The 17450-nt window shown below is 45.8% G+C and overlaps 1 protein-coding gene across 1 annotated transcript in view; it reads right to left on the bottom strand.

Moving 5' to 3' along the window:
• LOC126249492 (uncharacterized) overlaps positions 1-17450 on the bottom strand; it is a 1087724-nt gene that overhangs the window by 848740 nt on the left and 221534 nt on the right. The window contains exon 3 of the mRNA XM_049951143.1: positions 14070-14292. Within this exon, the coding sequence (XP_049807100.1) occupies positions 14070-14292 (223 nt within the window). The remainder of the gene's footprint in view (positions 1-14069; positions 14293-17450) is intronic.

Below are 17450 nucleotides of genomic sequence, written 5' to 3'. Positions count from 1 at the left end.
TTTGTTAAGAACTAGCCGCCAATCTGATGAGTCCCAGTAAAAAAAATTATATCGATATTCCAGTAATACCCTGCCTTCGTCGCAAGGGTGGATAAGGCACATTTTCAGGTTTGAATCCTCGTAGTCGATTAGGGTGTTAAGGAGGTGAAACTTGCTAACTTCCAGTTTCTGATCACCAGATAGTGTGCGAATTTCTTCGGTCAAATCTCGAACATACATGATTTGTATCATATACTGATGACAATTAGTTCATCAGCTAGGGACGTTAAGCTCGTTCTCTTCTCTTATGTTACTAGAGAGGAGAGTGATAAGTAATGTAGGGCCATTACATTTCGTTTCCTTTTTTCCCCTCTCTTATCATGATCATCAACAACAATAAAACAACAAAACACTAAACTACATTTTACACTCAGTCATCTTTACGTCCACTAAACGTATCGCTTTCATCTCGAACACATTGAATAAAGCAAAGGTGTGCAATGAGGAGCGAATGGATGGAAAGAAGGTTAGGGATCAACGCCGCGTCAATGACGAAGTCGTTAGCGATGAAGCACAAGTTCGGACTGGGAAAGGCTGGAAAGGAAATCGGCCGTTCTCTTTCACAAAAAACATTGCGATACTCGTCTTAAAATACCTATGGAATCACGGAAATCGGAAATCTGGATAGTTGAAAGGCTAGTTGAGCCGCCATTCTCCAGAATACGAGTCCAGTGCCTTACCATTATGTCACCTGGCTTGGTAGATCTGTCCGAGTGCGACAGGTTCATCTAAATGTATGTCTACGTGAATACTCTGCAGCTCGCCCTTATTTGCCAGGCAAAGGGTTCTTCGAAACACCTCTACCGTTCCACTCTCTAACAACACGTGGCAAAAACGAACACTTAAATCTTCCTGTACGAGATCTGATTTGTCTTACTTCGTTAGGATCTTCATTTCTCCCTATGTTGATTACGACAGTAAAATATTTTCGCTTCCAGAACAGAAAACTGGTTACTGAAATTTCGTGAAAAGATCTAACCGCAACGGAAAACTCCTCAGTTTAAATGATTGCCACCTCAACTCACTTATGTCCGTGACTCACTCTCCTTGCCGGCCGAAGTGGCCGTGCGGTTAAAGGCGCTGCAGTCTGGAACCGCAAGACCGCTACGGTCGCAGGTTCGAATCCTGCCTCGGGCATGGATGTTTGTGATGTCCTTAGGTTAGTTAGGTTTAACTAGTTCTAAGTTCTAGGGGACTAATGACCTCAGCAGTTGAGTCCCATAGTGCTCAGAGCCATTTGAACCATTTTTTCACTCTCCTTATTTCACGATAACACAAAACGAGCTGCCCTTCTTTGGACTTTTTCGACGTCCTCCGTCAATCCTACCTGCTAAGGATCCCATACCGCACAACAGCATTCTAGCAAATCAAGGGTAAGTGTAGTGTAGGTAGTCTCTTTAGTAGACCTGTCGCATATTCTAAGAGTTCTGCCAATAAAATGCAGTCTTTACTTTGCCTTTCCAACTACACTACTGGCAATTAAAACTGCTACACCACCAAGATGACGTTCTACAGACGCGAAATATAACCAGCAGTAAGAAGATGCTGTGATATGCAAATGATTAGGTTTTCAGAGCATTCACACTAGGTTGGCGCCGGTGGCGGCACCAACAACGTGCTGACATGAGGAAAGTTTCCATCCGATTTCTCATACACAAACAGCACTTGACCGGCGTTGCCTGGTGAAACGTTGTTGTGATGCCTCGTGTAAGGAGGAGAAATGCGTACCCTCACGTTTCCGACTTCGATAAAGGTCGGATTGTGGCCAAACGCGATTGCGGTTTATCGTATCGCGACATTGCTGCTCGCGTTGGTCGAGATCCAATGACTTCCTCTCTCTTTCTACTCACAGAAACTCTTTAAATTAATACTCAAGGTTACTTTGTAATGAATATTAGCACTGTAACAGAATAAAATTAAAAAAATATCAAGTCATTTCATTGCATTGAATTTAAATAACATATATATCGTAGAGTTCTTTCCACATTCTAGATATTCGCGGAATACGACTAATGTGATGTAAAGGTTGAGTAGTTGCGCCTCCTGCTCCGCTGCTACGAGTCCTTTAGTTACTAAGAAAACGCGACAGATTCGAACACTGCGCCACCACGTGCGTCTCCTTATGCTGCCTGTATCTCCCAAAATTACCTTGAAGGCGAAAAGTCTCTTGGTTAAAGTTAACAGGCATGAGAAGTAAGCCTTCTTATCGAGTGAAATATGTTGGTTTCCGTGGAACGACATAGTTTAATAGTTTAGTTGACCCTCACTAAGTGCATTTTTGGAGCCATACCCCCGTCTTGTTAGTTATTAATTTGCTTCGCATACACTGGTCATCGGATGAAAGATGAAAAGATCAGTAATCACGCTGTCCACCCTCTCATAACTTGTCCCGTCCAACTAAATATCGACCGTCACTTGCTAAAACTTCCGAGACACTCTCGTGTTACCCTCCCGCAGGACGCTCAAAAATACTTCAGCTTCAAATACAAACTCAACTCTGGACCCTCTTTCATAACAGAAATTCGCTGCAGGATCGAAGAAACCCATAACTGTTTCCAAAGAGGCAATTAGGTTGAAGAACTTACTTTATTTAGCGCTGCAGTCAGTTTCGATCTTTCGTCATTCTCAGCTACAAGTGCGCCATAATAGTGAAAGCTAAAGTATGTCGTAACTCAAATATATAAAAAATCTATCCGTCCGAACCGGATATAACATTACAAGGAAATCACAGAGGGTTGGGTTGTTGTGGGGGAGGAGACCAAACATCGAGGTCATCGGTCTCATCGGATTAGGGAAGGACGGGGAAGGAAGTCGGCCGTGCCCTTTCAGAGGAACCATCCCGGAATTTGCCTGGAGCGATTTAGGGAAATCACGGAAAACCCAAATCAGGATGACCGGAAGCGGGATTGAACCGTCGTCCTCCCTAATGCGAGTCCAGTGTGCTAACCACTGCGCCACCTCGCTCGGTAGGAAATCACAGAGGTGTAGTTACTGATGAATATGGACAAATGTTCATACAAGAAACATACTTGTTAGTTTAACATTGCACGGTCATCAATGCACACATACAATTGTTTATTGAATATAATGAGAATTACACGCGTGAAAAAATGGTGTTTTATCTACATACCCTATTTTTCCACGTAATATCCATCCTGTTCTATAGCCTTGCTGCAGCCCGAAACAAGGGCGCGTATGCCTTGTCGGTACCAATCCTTATCCTGGTGGCGGAGTCAGTGCTTCATTGTGTGAATCACCTCCTCATTCTCCTCAAAATATCTTCCACGAATGGCATCCTTTAATGGCCCAAACAAGTGGAAGTCCGAAGGGCTAGATCAGAGCTGTAGGGTGGATGGGGTAGTACGGTCGAACCCTGTTTTGCGATGCTTTTAGCGTCCTCAGACTTGTGTGGGGCCGAGCTTTATCGTGTTGCAGCAAAACATCTCCTGGATTACTGTGGCGCTGAAGTTGCCAGAAGGCGTCTTGCGTTTTGTTAATGTGTTGACATATGCTTCTGAACTAATGGTAACGCCTCTTGGTATCACATCAATGACAATCACATCTTCACAGTCCCAGAACAAGGCGATCATGACGTTACCGGCGGAAACAGTTGCTTTGAATTATTGCTTCTGTGGGTAGTGGGAATGGAGCCATTCCATCGCACATCGTTTTGTTTCGGGCTCAACATGATGAAATCAGCTTTCATCACCTTTCACAATCCAGGACAAGAAGGCCTCCCCCGCAGCTTCAGAGCGTTGCAACAAATCAAGACAAATGTTTCTTCTGTGCGATTTGTGATCCACCGTCAGACACTGCGGGACCCATCTTGCGCACACTTTTGAAGATCCAAGAGTGCTGGTAATTGCATCCACACTTACTTTGCTGATTGGCAGATGCAGCACCAACTGCCGAGTCGTAATGTGTCTATCCTCGCGAATGGCATCAGCTCGCTGCAACATGTCACGTGTGACAACCGTGAATGGTGTCCGCGACCGCTGCAAATCGTGATCTGCCGAACCGTCTTCTGATGACCTCGCCCTCCGTGCCCAGCGACTAACTGTACTTCTGCCGACAGCAGATGCTCCATAAGACCTTTGCACATGCGTTTGTGAATATTCCACACAATTTCTTTCTCCACAGTGAGAAATTCAATGACAGCACTTTGCTTGCAACGTACATCACCTACAGACGCCATTTTGAAACTGTCCTGCAGGTACGCTATCTGTCGGAAGTGACAGAAACTTGGCGCGCTGACTCAGAATACTTCAAATAATACATACGTAACGTTTCATATTCGTAGCATTGTTTCCGGCTGAGGAAAAAAGAAAATGCTGTGCATTACATCTGGGCAATCCTGGTACTAAAGTATAACAGGTATAACAGGCGTGTGATATGTAGATGTTTCGATAACAACAGTACGTATGTTCAGTATTAAAGGAAATTACTTCATGTAGGCCTACGTACTGTCGTTCTCGTATCCGATGCATGCTCTATGCTTTTCATATTTTAGGTTGCGTCCACTTACGTTCCCCCACCCTTAAGTACCATGGCGTCACCCTCTCCTGGACTCCCCATCTCCGGACAATCCAAGCCAAGGCACGCTCCCGACTCCGTCTCCTCAAGCTCCTTTCCAGCCGTTCGTGGGGTCTGGACCCCTCCACCATCCTCCACACCTATAAATCACTCATTCGCCCTATCCTCTATACGCCCATCCTGCCTGGATCTCCGCCCCCCCCCTACCTTTTACAAATCCCTTCAGATCCTTGAACGCCATGCTCTCCACCTCGCCTATTGCATCCGTCTCCCCTCCCCCATGCGGATCCTGTACGACCTCATTCCGTTCCCCCACATCCTCCTTTTCCTTGAACGGATATGGATCGTGTACACCTCCTGAAAACTCGATCCTCCTCACCCGCTTGTCTCCCCCATCCTCTCCCACCCCCGCCCGCTGCTGCGCCTGTATTCCCACGTCCCACCCGGTCTCCATCTCTCCACCCTCCTTACCCTTTCCCAAGGTGGCTTCCGCCAGCTCCCCCTCCCTGATGATGTCCTCCTCCCCTCCATCTACCCCTCCTATCAACTTTGATCCTCCCTCCCTCTTCCTGTGTTTGTTGCTTTGGGCACCCTCCCTCCCTTCTCTCCTCCTTCCCTCCCTCCTCCATTTCGCCCCACTCCTCCCCCGGGCTTCCCCTCCCCTGTTTCTCTACTCCTCCTCAAATCTCCTCAGCCATTGGCATCTTTGTTTCTCCCCTCTCCCCCCCCCCCCATCACCCTTCTTCACCTCTTGGCAGGTCCCCGGACTCGCACACACTACGTGGACATTCGCGCGCCGGAGATCATCGCCGTTAGTGTCTCATGTGTGCCGTCGTGTTTAGTGTTCAGTGTTCACCGTCACGCTCCATCGTTCACGTGTACCATCAAAGTCATCAGTGCTTGTGAGTCATGTCAACAGTTTGTATTGTGGATTGTCATCGAGTGTGAACGGCTTCATGTTTTTATGTTCATGTGTCTACTGTTTTTTCCCCGCCTTTTTGTTCCAACTCATGTGTCTTCTCTGTTTTACCATTGTAATATCTTGGGCTGAAGAGCGGCGTATTGAGCTGCTGCCAGCCTACCTGTTTTTATATGGGTATTAAAATCACAAAAAAAGAAAAAAAACACTTATGTTTAAAGCAATCAAAAACATTCAAAATGACATGAATTTAGCATGGCACACTGCTCTTCCATACTCCTTTATGCCTTGTCTGTTCTCTCCTGATGGGACCTTAATCATCTCCCACTTCCCAACCATTAATTATGTCCCGACATATACCTACACTTCCAAACATAACCTACAATACCCCACAGAGTCATCCATAATATTTAATCTTTTTTTCTCTTGTTCTAAGGGCGTGTTCTGAAAAGTAATGCCTCTGAAATTTTATGTGCCAATTCTTAAAGATTTTTAACTAAATAAGACTTTATCAACATTCTACATCTTTATTCCTCATGTCTACATTTTTATTTCTCAACATAGTCACCCTGGCGGCGAACACACTTCTCCCAACGAGAGACAAGCCTGATGACACCTTCATTGTTGAATGTTTGACTTTGTTGACGGAACCACAGCCTCACCTCTGCTTGCATCACTTCACTATCAAAGTGAAGTCCTCGAAGATGTTCTTTGAGTTTTGGAAACAGATAAAAATCAGATGTGACCAAGACGCGACTGTATGGAAGATGATCGACGACAGTGAACCCAAGGCGTCGGATTGTTTTGCAAATGTCACAGCGCTCGTGTATGGTCTGGCATTATTGTGGTGTCACCGCCAGACACCACACTTGCTAGGTGGTAGCTTAAATCGGCCGCGGTCCATTAGTACATGTCGGACCCGCGTGTCGCCACTATCAGGATCGCAGATCGAGCGCCACCACACGGCAGGTCTCGAGAGACTGACTAGCACTCGCCCCAGTTGTACGGACGACATTGCTAGCGACTACACGTACGAAGCCTTTCTCTCAATTGCCGAGAGACAGTTAGAATAGCCTTCAGCTAAGTCCATGGCTACGACCTAGCAAGGCGCCATTAACCATATCTGGAGAGAGTCTCACTTGTATTATCAAGAGATATGTACCACAAGGAAATTAAAGTTAAGTAAACCTAAGCTCCGTTCTTTTCTTTATAGCATTCATAAGTATCCTGTTTCAGACCTCACGCAAGACGGCGTGAGTTGACGCGTGCCCTTTCGGCTACTTCAGTGTGGCGTAGCTAGCTTGTTACGCCACAACAATTATCATGTTGAAGGAGAAGGTGATCCATGTCTGGACGAACTTTTCGAATTCCTACTTTCAGTTTTCTTGGGTCTCGCAGTACCTCGCAGGGTTTATGGTGGTCTCTTTAGGCATGAATCCCAACTGTACAACACCTTGAACATCCTAGAACACAGTGAGCATGACTTCGCCTACTGATGGTGTGGTCTTGTATTTTTTAGACGTAGATGATCCTTTGTGCCGGAGCTCCAGTGATGCTCTCTTGCTCTCTAGGTTACAATGATGAACCCAGCTTCCATCATCTGTTACAAGATTGTCAAAGAGCCCAGCACCCTCACGCTCAAAACAGATATCATTATTATAGGGACATCAATTGGAGGCCCGTTTACGACGGTTAGAAACTCGATTACAACACGCTGTTTCTCACGCACCGACATAATTACGTTCTATACTGAGTTCATGCAACAATTGGGAGTCCTGTTCGGGCGGAGGCTTGCTACTTCCGTCAGGAAAGTGCGAAATCTGACCGAGTAATATACATGACATGTAATACTTCAAACGATATTGATAACAGGATAAAAAACTCGGAGGCATTACTTTTCAGCACGTCCTCGTAGTTCGGTCTATCCAAGTGAAGTTGAAATCCCTCACAAATTGCTGTTTCTGGACACGTGCGAATTGTGATTATAAAGTTTTTACCGCATCGAGTTGAAAGGGATGGAAAAGACTAAAAATATACAGAAACAAAAACCACTAGAAAAACGCCAGAATAAAAATCTAACAAAATTTCATCACGATATACATCAAACGCCATCCCTTTTTATTAGATTCCTTGCTAATTTGATTTCAACAGACTCCTTAATAACACTATTCCAATAGCTTGAAGTGCATGCCAGATCACCGAGCTGTTGTATTCCATAGGATGACCTGTGCCAAGACAGTATTCTGCAATGGCGGATTTGCTCGACTGTTGTAAGCGTGTGTGCCGCTTGTGATCAGTACACCAGTCCTCCACAGTCCTGAGACCGACCAATATATGACATGCCACAATTGCAAGGATTACGGCAGACATACGCTTTACGCAAACCAAGATACTGAGCCGAATATTGGTTTAACGATGGAGGTAGAAAAGGATGGCTGGCTTCCCTTTCTTGATGTGCTGGTCAGGAGGAAGATGGATGGTGCGTTGGGGTATTTCGTTTACAGGAAGCCTACTCACACTGACTTGTATCTGCAGGCTGGTAGTGGTCACCACCTGACTCAGCGTGAAGATGTAATTCGTGTCATTGTTCACAGGGCCTACGTCATCTCGGACCATGAGAGTTTTTCGGCTGAGTTAGCCCATCTCGAAGTCAACTTTCGTCAGAATGGTTACAGTGAAAGAAAGATTACGCGTACCTTACGCTATCGAACAACTGTGCACCATCTGAGTGATGATAATACCGAGATAGTACCAAAGTCTACGGCCTTTCTGTCTTTCGCAGGAAGCATTTCGAACAGGACTGGTTGTATTTTTCGGAAATATGATGTGAAGTGCGTTTTTTCACCATCATCTAAGATCAGGGTCCTTTTAGGTTTCGTTAAGGATGATCTAGGTTTGCGTAAGGTGGGTGTCTACCGTATTCTTTGCAGTTGTGGCATGTCATATATTGGCAAGTACTGCGCATAAGCGACACACATGCTTGTAACATTAGAGCAAATCCGCCATTGCAGAACATTGTCTTGGCACCCGTCATTCTATGTAATACGACGGGATTAAATTAGCAACGAATCTTACAAATAGAAATGGTGGTTTTTGTTTAAATTCTGCATGGAATTCTGCGCACTGCCTTCTCAAAAGCAGGGGAACAAAGTTTATGCTATCTCACCCGTTGATATTAATTTCACTATCGATAACTTCTGAAGCTCATCTTTGGTTTGTGATGACGCTAGTGTTTACAATGTCTGTGAGTGTTCTTTTCGGTGTTTCTCTGAGAACCGAGGTTTTAAATTCCCCTGCACAGCGCTTACTTATTGCAGTTTTGTTTTGAAAATGTCAGAGTGTCCTCCATTCGAAATGTCAGTAGTTGGCGACGACGTCACCCGCTGCATCCCCGTAAGTTATTTGAACAATACGAAAGTTACTGGTATATGTTTACCGATGTTTTAACAAATACAGGGTGTTTCTAAAATGAATTTAATAATGAAAGGCGTGGGAGAGTGGATCCTCGCAAGCAACTTTCACACAGTAACCCATGTCCGCATCCCTTAGCATTCGGCGCTAGGTTTCATTTAATGGCGTCGCGGGCGACGTGAGGGACAACGGCCTTGCCGCAGAAGATACATCGTTTCCCGTCTGACTACTGAAGGTAAGCGCTGTCGGGAGTGGCCGGCACGTGGATGGGTGACCATTGGCAAGTTGCGTTGTTGCCATTTTTCCGGGTGCACTCAGCCTCGTGATGCCAGTTGAGGAGCTACTAGACCGAACAGTAGCGGCTCCGGTGAAAGAAAACCATCCTAACGACCGGGAGAGCGGTGTGCTGACCACGCGCCCCTCCTATCCGCTCTCTCAGCTGAGGATGACACGGGGGTCGAATGGTCCCGATGGGCCAATTGTAGCCTGAAGACGGAGTGCTTTTGCGCCACGGGGAAGACAGGCATACAAACCGCATTCGAGTCGATACGGTCGCAGCTGTGCCAGGCAAAGTTTTCAATTTATTTGTGACACCAAAGTAAAAGATACGTGGGGTTGACGTTTCATGGCCTTTATTCGAAAATATTTAAAAAACAGTTCTAAATTACGCCGTTCAATGACGCGTGAGAGATTGTCGCTCCCTTATAAACACCAGTGGCAATGTGGGCATTACATCAGAGGCTACCATTTTTCACGCTATTCATTCTTCGTAAACATGCTTCGTAAACAGATTTCAGATGTCCCCAGACGAAAAAAATCAAGTGGTGTCAGTTAGGAGGAACGTTCAGGCCGTGCCAACGGTCCACCGCGCCCTAGCCATTTATCACCAGAGGTCTCATCCAAATAATTTCGACCACATGATCGAAGTGAGCAGATGCACCCACATGGTGGTACCACGTGATCTGTTGCACGTAGAGAAGGACATGTTTCAATAACCCCGTCAGTGTATATCTAAAGAGGATTAAGTATCTGTTTTCGTTCAGTCAGCATGTATGGACCAATCAGATCGCATATCAGACCAGCCCAAACGTTGACTGTGATGCGCTCTTGGTGATCATGAACAAAAGTGGCGTGCGGATTTTCCCGTGCCCGCACTTGTTGATTGTGTCTGTTGAACACAGCTTCCCTTGTAAAGGATGCCTCATCCATAAAAAAATACAAAGTGTGGGACTTCAGGGTGAATCGCACACTTCTGCAAAAACCACTGGCAAAGTCAGTGCTATGCTGAAAATCTTTTTGGTTAAGGGCTTGAACGTTCTGAAGGCGGTAAGGGTGCAGATCTTCTCCATTCCTCATACGCCAGACCGTATAATGGCTTACACCCGGGTTCGATTCCCGGCGGGGTCAGGGATTTTCTCTGCCTCGTGATGGCTGGGTGTTGTGTGCTGTCCTTAGGTTAGTTAGGTTTAAGTAGTTCTAAGTTCTAGGGGACTGATGACCATAGATGTTAAGTCCCATAGTGCTCAGAGCCATTTGAACCATTTTTAGCTTACACCCATTTCTCGAGCAATAGTCCGAGTGCTAGTCGAGGGCATGTTTTGCAGCAGTGCTAACGTCTCTTTCTCAAACTCTGGTGTACAATCTGTGCGTTGACGACCGCGTCCGCACAGCCTTCGCTCCCGTACCACAAAATAAATGCAACGGGTTTCGAGGCAGGCCTTAAACGCACAAGCACCACTGCTGTACCTTGCCAGTGGACGACTCACATCAGGTTCACCTGTCTCTCTAAGTGGGTGTGGACGGCTGTGAACGTGTGTGGATCTGGCACTCGACAATTCAGGAGCAGCTGAACGTCTGCCGTTGAGCAGTGAGAGCAAAAAATGGTTCAAATGGCTCTGAGCACTATGGGACTTAACTTCTGAGGTCATCAGTCCCCTAGATCTTAGAACTACTTAAACCTAATTAATGTAAGGACATCACACACATCCATGCCTGAGGCAGGATTCGAACCTGCGACCGTAGCGGTCGCGCGGTTCCAGACTGTAGCGCCTAGAACCGATCGGCCACCACGGCCGGCAGCAGTGAGAGCATTTCCATCCACCGCCTAGAAGCACAGTGCATGTCTGACCTTTCCTCTCAATAAAAACGGCCGGCCGAGGTGGCCGAGCGGTTCTAGGCGCTACAGTCTGGAACCGCGCGACCGCTACGCTCGCAGGTTCGAATCCTGCCTCAGGCATGGATGTGTGTGAAGTCCTTAGGTTAGTTAGGTTTAAGTAGTTCTAAGTTTTAGGGGACTGATGACCTCAGAAGTTAAGTCCCATAGTGCTCAGAGCCATTTGAACCAATAAAAACGCGACATTTACAGTCCGCTCCGCACAGTACCAAACACGAGTGTCCCAGTTTGACACACTGATGCAGGCTGAACTAGATTCTGCAACGTGCACAGGTGCCGCTCTCTGTGCGACAACGTATCAAAGAAGCACTTGCACTGTCAAACGCAACGCTTTGGCGTCCCAGCAAACGGAGGAAGAAACTCCTTGGTGTTATCCCGCCCAGAATACCTGCTACCATTTCGACTCGGATGGCGGTCTGTATGCCTACAATCCCGGCGGCCCGTGACGCTATTAAATGACATCCAGCGCCGAACCCTAACGGATGCGGACTTGGGTTGCTACGTGAAAGTTGCTTGTTATGACCCACTCTACCAGCACTTCCATCTTTACATTCATTTTAGAAACACCCTATTTATAGTAATGAAAACGTCGTCTTTTAAGTGAAACAACTGTTCAGAAGCGAGGTATTTTGACCTCCTGCTTCGATTGCAATACACTAATTGCTTCAAAAGGTTTTCTAAAAACTGTCAAAATAAGATGAGCACCGTTCTCACATCGAGCTTAGAAGGTTTACCTGAGGGAATTTATCTCCACAAAAACCCATTATATCAGTGCGAATAAGAAGTGGTTCTGACTTCCAATACGTACGAGTAACGCGGGTGATAATTTGTAAAAAAGAAACCAAACATGAAAACTTTAACCACGCAAAGAAAGCTGATAAAGTGAATATAAGTAAAACGATCAATATGAAAAGGAATTTTGTGTATTGTCCGAAACTGTTCGTTCTGTTGCCTCAAAATAAAAAAAAAATGTTCAAATGTGTGTGAAACCTTATGGGACTTAACTGCTAAGGTCATCAGTCCCTAAGCTTACACACTACTTAACCTAAATTATCCTAAGGACAAACACACACACCCATGCCCGAGGGTGGACTCGAACCTCCGCCGGGGCCAGCCGCACAGTTCATGACTGCAGCGCCTTATACCGCTCGGCTAATACCGCGCGGCGCCTCAGAATCAACTGTTATGCAAAATTTAGGGTATGAGCAACAAAGCAGTTTTCATCTGCCGCAAACTGTTTGCAACAGATTGACAGCTGATTTATGGAAAGCGCGGAGAGTCGAATGGAAGCAGATTAAAACTGTGTGCCGGACGGAGACTCGAACCCGGGACCTTTACCTTTCACGGGCAAGTGCTCTACCACTTTTTTCTTTAATTTCATTTTGTTCGCTTTTATTCGTTGCATCCGGTCGGGGCGGACGTCGTAAGACAACCGTTCAAGTTCGTTATTGATCGATTAACTCAGTTTTTTTATTACAGAGGGCACGTAACCCTCTGACCGAACACGCTGAGCTACCGTGCCGGCAGTAAATGACGAGCGGGACTCGATCCAGCGAGCCAGCGATTATGAGGTTTGAACGCTAACCACTTTTTTTTTTATACCACTGAGCTACCCAAGCACGACTCACGCCCCCTCCTCACAGCTTTTACTTCTGCCAGTACCTCGTCTCCTACCTTCTAAACTTTACAGAAGCTCTTCTGCAAATACAGTTTTAATCTTCCAGGAAGTTTCATATCAGCGCACACTCCGCTGCAGAGTGAAAATCTCATTCTGATGACTGGTGGTGTTTTAAAGCGTTTCTTATGTCAGAAACGAAAGGGGTAGCGCAGAAGTAAGTCACTGGATTCGCATCCGAGAAGATAGAGGATCAAATCCCCATCTGGCTATCTATATATTGGTTTCCCACGATTTCCGTAAATCAGCTTATGGCAAATGAAGAGAGGGTTTCTTTTAAGGGGGGTAGGACGTCAAAACTGGCCGACTTGGAACAGGAGAGGCAGCACAGGACATTTTCATTTCCAGTGTCTATACTTTTACAAATAAAGTCATAAAACTTTGTCAGCATCACCAGGAAGGATTCAGGATTTACACTCATTTCAGTGGAAGTTCGAAAACATAACAAAATAATTTTTTTTACATGTGAAATTTCATCATTTTTTTCACTTACTTATGGCAGCGTTTGTTGCTATAGGTAAACTTTTCTTCATAAGTTAAAGAGATTCTTAGATGAATTTTGCACAGCATACATACCATACTTACAGGTGTATGAAACTCTAGAATTTATTTAATTTATGAAAAAACGAATGAGCTGTTATATTTTAAACTTCATGTTTAGAAAAAAAACACAAATTTTATAGTTAATTACCTCAATTTTTACCACAGTTTTTAACAGATGTGGAAAATTCTAGAGTTTCATTCACCTTTAAGTATGGTTTGTATGCTGTGCTAAATTCATCGAAAAATCTCTCTTACTCATGAAGAAAAGTGTACCTATAGCAACAAATGCTGCCATTAGTAAGTGAAAAAAATGATGAAATTTCACATGTAAAGAAAATTATTTCGTTATGTTTTCGAACTTCCACTGCTATGAGTGTGAATTCTGAATCCTTCCTGGTCATGCTGACAAAGTTTTATGAATTTATTTGTAAACGTATAGACAATGGAAATTAAAAGTCCTGTGGTGCCTTTCGTGCTCCAAGTCGGCCCGTTTGACGTCCTACCCCCCTTAAAGTGACATGCAGCTGTATTTCCCCAATACGAGCTTATGTGCCGACTGCGATGACTTCGTCGTCAATGGGACGTTACAACTTTCTTTCCCTTCCTTCTTACCAATGTCCAGAGAACTTGCACTGCCGTCATGGGAAAACCAGGTTCATCAACTTAGGGTAGCTCCCCAAAAGGGCCTGGAGATACGTACGAGCACCTTGTGGCACGAAAATTCCACGCGAAACTGTGGTTGTCTTTCGACGTTGCAGTGAGAGGCTGGCACAAACCTTGGCTAACTTGTCCTCTGCCTTGGCCAGGATGACCTCGAAGCTCTCGCGATGCGTGAAGACCTTGCGCGACTGGATCTTGCGGTGGAAGGTGCGCTCGAGCAGGGGCCGCGCCACCTGCCGGCCAAGGATGGACGCGATGTCGGCGTGCGCCTGCGAGTCCACCTCCACCTCCTGCAGCAGCGTCTCCCACGTATGGAACAGCGAGCTGTGGCACGCCGGCCTGCAACACGGAACACCCAGCCCAACTGCAAATGTCTGAAACGACATAAACCGTTCAGTTCAAAGTTGTAGAGAAAAAGAAAGGCATATAAAATATAAAAACTCTCTGGCTGTAAATTTCAAAGCGATTACTTGAAATTTGTTTCATGTACCACACAAGCGGCTGCTCCTGAAAATCAATCCTTCCAAGACCCAGGCAATCACCGTAGGTCGTACCACTCGCTCCTTCCGGCTCCTCGATTTCTCCCTTACCGTCTGCGCCCGTCCTGTCCGCCTCACGCCCACCCTCACCTACCTTGGCCTCACCATTGACCGTCACCTCACATGGATCCCTCATCTCCGCTCCATCCAATCCAAAGCCCACAACTGCCTCCGACTCCTCAAACTACTCTCTGACCGGACATGGGGGTTGCACCCCTCTACCATCCTCCACGCCTACAAATCGTTAATCCGTCCCATACTCTGTTATGCCAGTCCCTCCAGATCCTTGAGCGTCACGCACTCTGCCTCACATTCCGTATACGCCTCCCGTCCCCCACGCGGATCCTCTATGACCTCATTCCTTTCCCCCATCTGCTCCTGTTCCTCGAACATATCCGCATACTCTACACGTCCCACCGCCTTGATCCCCCTCACCCCCTGGTTGCTCCTCTCCTCTCCTGTTCCCGCCCCCTGCCATGCCTTCACTGTTGTGTCCCCCCTACCCTCCATCTCTACACCCTTCATCTCCTTTCCCAAGGTGGCTTCCATCAACTCCCCGTCCCGGATGATGCCCTCTTTCCCTCCACCTATCCCTCCTATCAACTGTGATCTTCACCCCCCCTCCTTTCCTCTGTCCTTTCCCTGGTCTCCCTCTTCCCCCCCCTTCCATCCTGATTTCTCACCACCAAACTCTCCCTACCTCCCTTCTCCCCCCCCCCCCCCGAGTCCTTTTGTATTCCCCTCCTCTGCCTTCCCCACTCCATGTCGCGGCTGCCCGGCACCCCCCACCCCTCTTATGGGTCCTCATTCCCCCCCCCCCCCCCCCCTTTTTTATTTTCCCATCATCTGTCCAGCTTCCCCCCACCTGCTCTCGGCTGTGGTATGTCACATTTGCTAACTTTTTAGTGCAGTGTTCCAGCGACTGTACAGTGTTGTTCGTCTTTCTCGTGTTGCGAACAGAAACCATTGTGTCGCTAGGTGTGAATTTTATGGCTTTTGCGAACAGAAACCAGACTGTCGCCGTGTTTTTTAGTTGTTTGTCTATTGTTTACCTGTCTGCTTCGTATGTATTTTATTGGCATAATCATCCCTTTGTTCTATGTTTTAAGTTCCACAATTTTTTCGCCATGTTACTATTTAATTCTCCGATTTTATCGCCTGTTTTTATTATTTATTCTCTTCATATTTTTAACAAAGCCTGTAGGCTGAAGAGCGGCGTACTAAGCTGCTGCCAGCCCGCCCCCTTCGGGGGGAATCGAAGTTCAATAAAGAAAAAAAAAAAAAACACAAGCGGCTTGATTTGTGATTTCCTGTCAGAGAGGTCACAGTTCGTACTAATTGACGGAAAGTCATCGAGTAAAACAGAACTGATTTCTGGCGTTCCCCAAGGTAGTGTTATGGGCCCTTCGCTGTTCCTTATCTATATCAACGATTTGGGAGACAATATGAGCAGTCGTCTTCGGTTGTTTGCAGATGACGCTGTCGTTTATCGACTAATAAAGTCATCAGAAGATCAAAACAAACTGCAAAACGATTTAGAAAAGATACCTGAATGGTGCAAAAAGTGGCAGTTGACCCTAAATAACGAAAAGTGTGAGGTCATCCACATGAGTGCTAAAAGGAACTCGTTAAACTTCGGTTACACGATAAATCAGTCTAATCTAAAAGCCGTAAATTCCATTAAATACCTAGGTATTACAATTACGAACAACTTAAATTGAAAGGAACACACAGAAAATGTTGTGGGGAAGTCTAACCAAAGACTGTGTTTTATTGGAAGGACACTTAGAAAATGTAACAGACCTACTAAGGAGACTGCCTACACTACCCTTGTCCGTCCTCTTTTAGAATACTGCTGCGCGGTGTGGGATCCTTACCAGATAGGACTGTCGGAGTACATCGAAAAAGTTCAAAGAAGGGCAGCACGTTTTTTATGATCGCGAAATATGGGAGAGAGTGTCACAGAAATGATACAGGATTTGGGCTGGACATCATTAAAAGAAAGGCGTTTTACGTTGCGTCGGAATCTTCTCACGAAATTCCAATCACCAACTTTCTCCTCTGAATGCGAAAATATTTTGTTGAAACAGACCTACATAGGGGGGAACGATCACCACTATAAAATAAGGGAAATCAGAGCTCGTACGGACGGATATAGGTGTTCATTCTTTCCGCGCGTTATACGAGATTGGAATAATAGAGAATTGTGAAGGTGGTTCGATGAACCCTCTGCCAGGCACTTAAATGTGATTTGCAGAGTATCCATGTAGATGCAGATGTAGATGTAGAACGTGAGCTTGACCTACTGGCAGAAATCCAACTTTGTCATATACAGAGTATCCCAGCAAGAATGGTAATATTCAAGAATACGACAGGAACGATCATTCGCAGCAAAAACGTTTAGTGACACTTCAGACAAGAAGAGAACAGAAGGTTTTCAGATGTGCTACTACAGAAGAATGCTGAAGATTAGACGGCAGATCATGTAACCAACGAGAAGGTACTGAACAGATCTGGGGAGAAAACAAATTTGTGGCACATCTCGACTAAAAGACGGGATCGACTGATAGGACGCATACTGAGAGTAAGTGTGGATGGGGGAGGGGTAAAATTTTAGAGGGAGATCAAGAGATGAATACAGTATGCAGGTTCAATCGGATGTAGGTTTCCGTAGTTATTCGGGGATGAAGAGGCTTGCACAGGGTAGAGTAGCATGAGATCTGCATCAAACCAGTCTTCGGACTGTAGACCATAACATCAAAAATTTTGAGCAGTTCATCTTCGATACTGTAAAACAAATCTCTTCTACTCTAAGCTCTTCGCTTTCCATTCTTTGAGAGGCGGTAGTAGGGATCAAATCAAGAATAAAAGTCCGGTAATCATGGGCTGTAAGGTGCATAACTTAACAGCTATAAGCACTTGTTCATCTTCGCTACTGTGAAACACAGTCTTCTTCTG

This window comes from Schistocerca nitens, chromosome 3 (genome assembly GCF_023898315.1).
Source record: "Schistocerca nitens isolate TAMUIC-IGC-003100 chromosome 3, iqSchNite1.1, whole genome shotgun sequence".
Lineage (NCBI taxonomy): Eukaryota > Metazoa > Arthropoda > Insecta > Orthoptera > Acrididae > Schistocerca > Schistocerca nitens.
The sequence above is the reverse complement of the archived record's forward strand: the minus strand, read 5'-3'. Positions and strand labels throughout refer to the sequence as shown.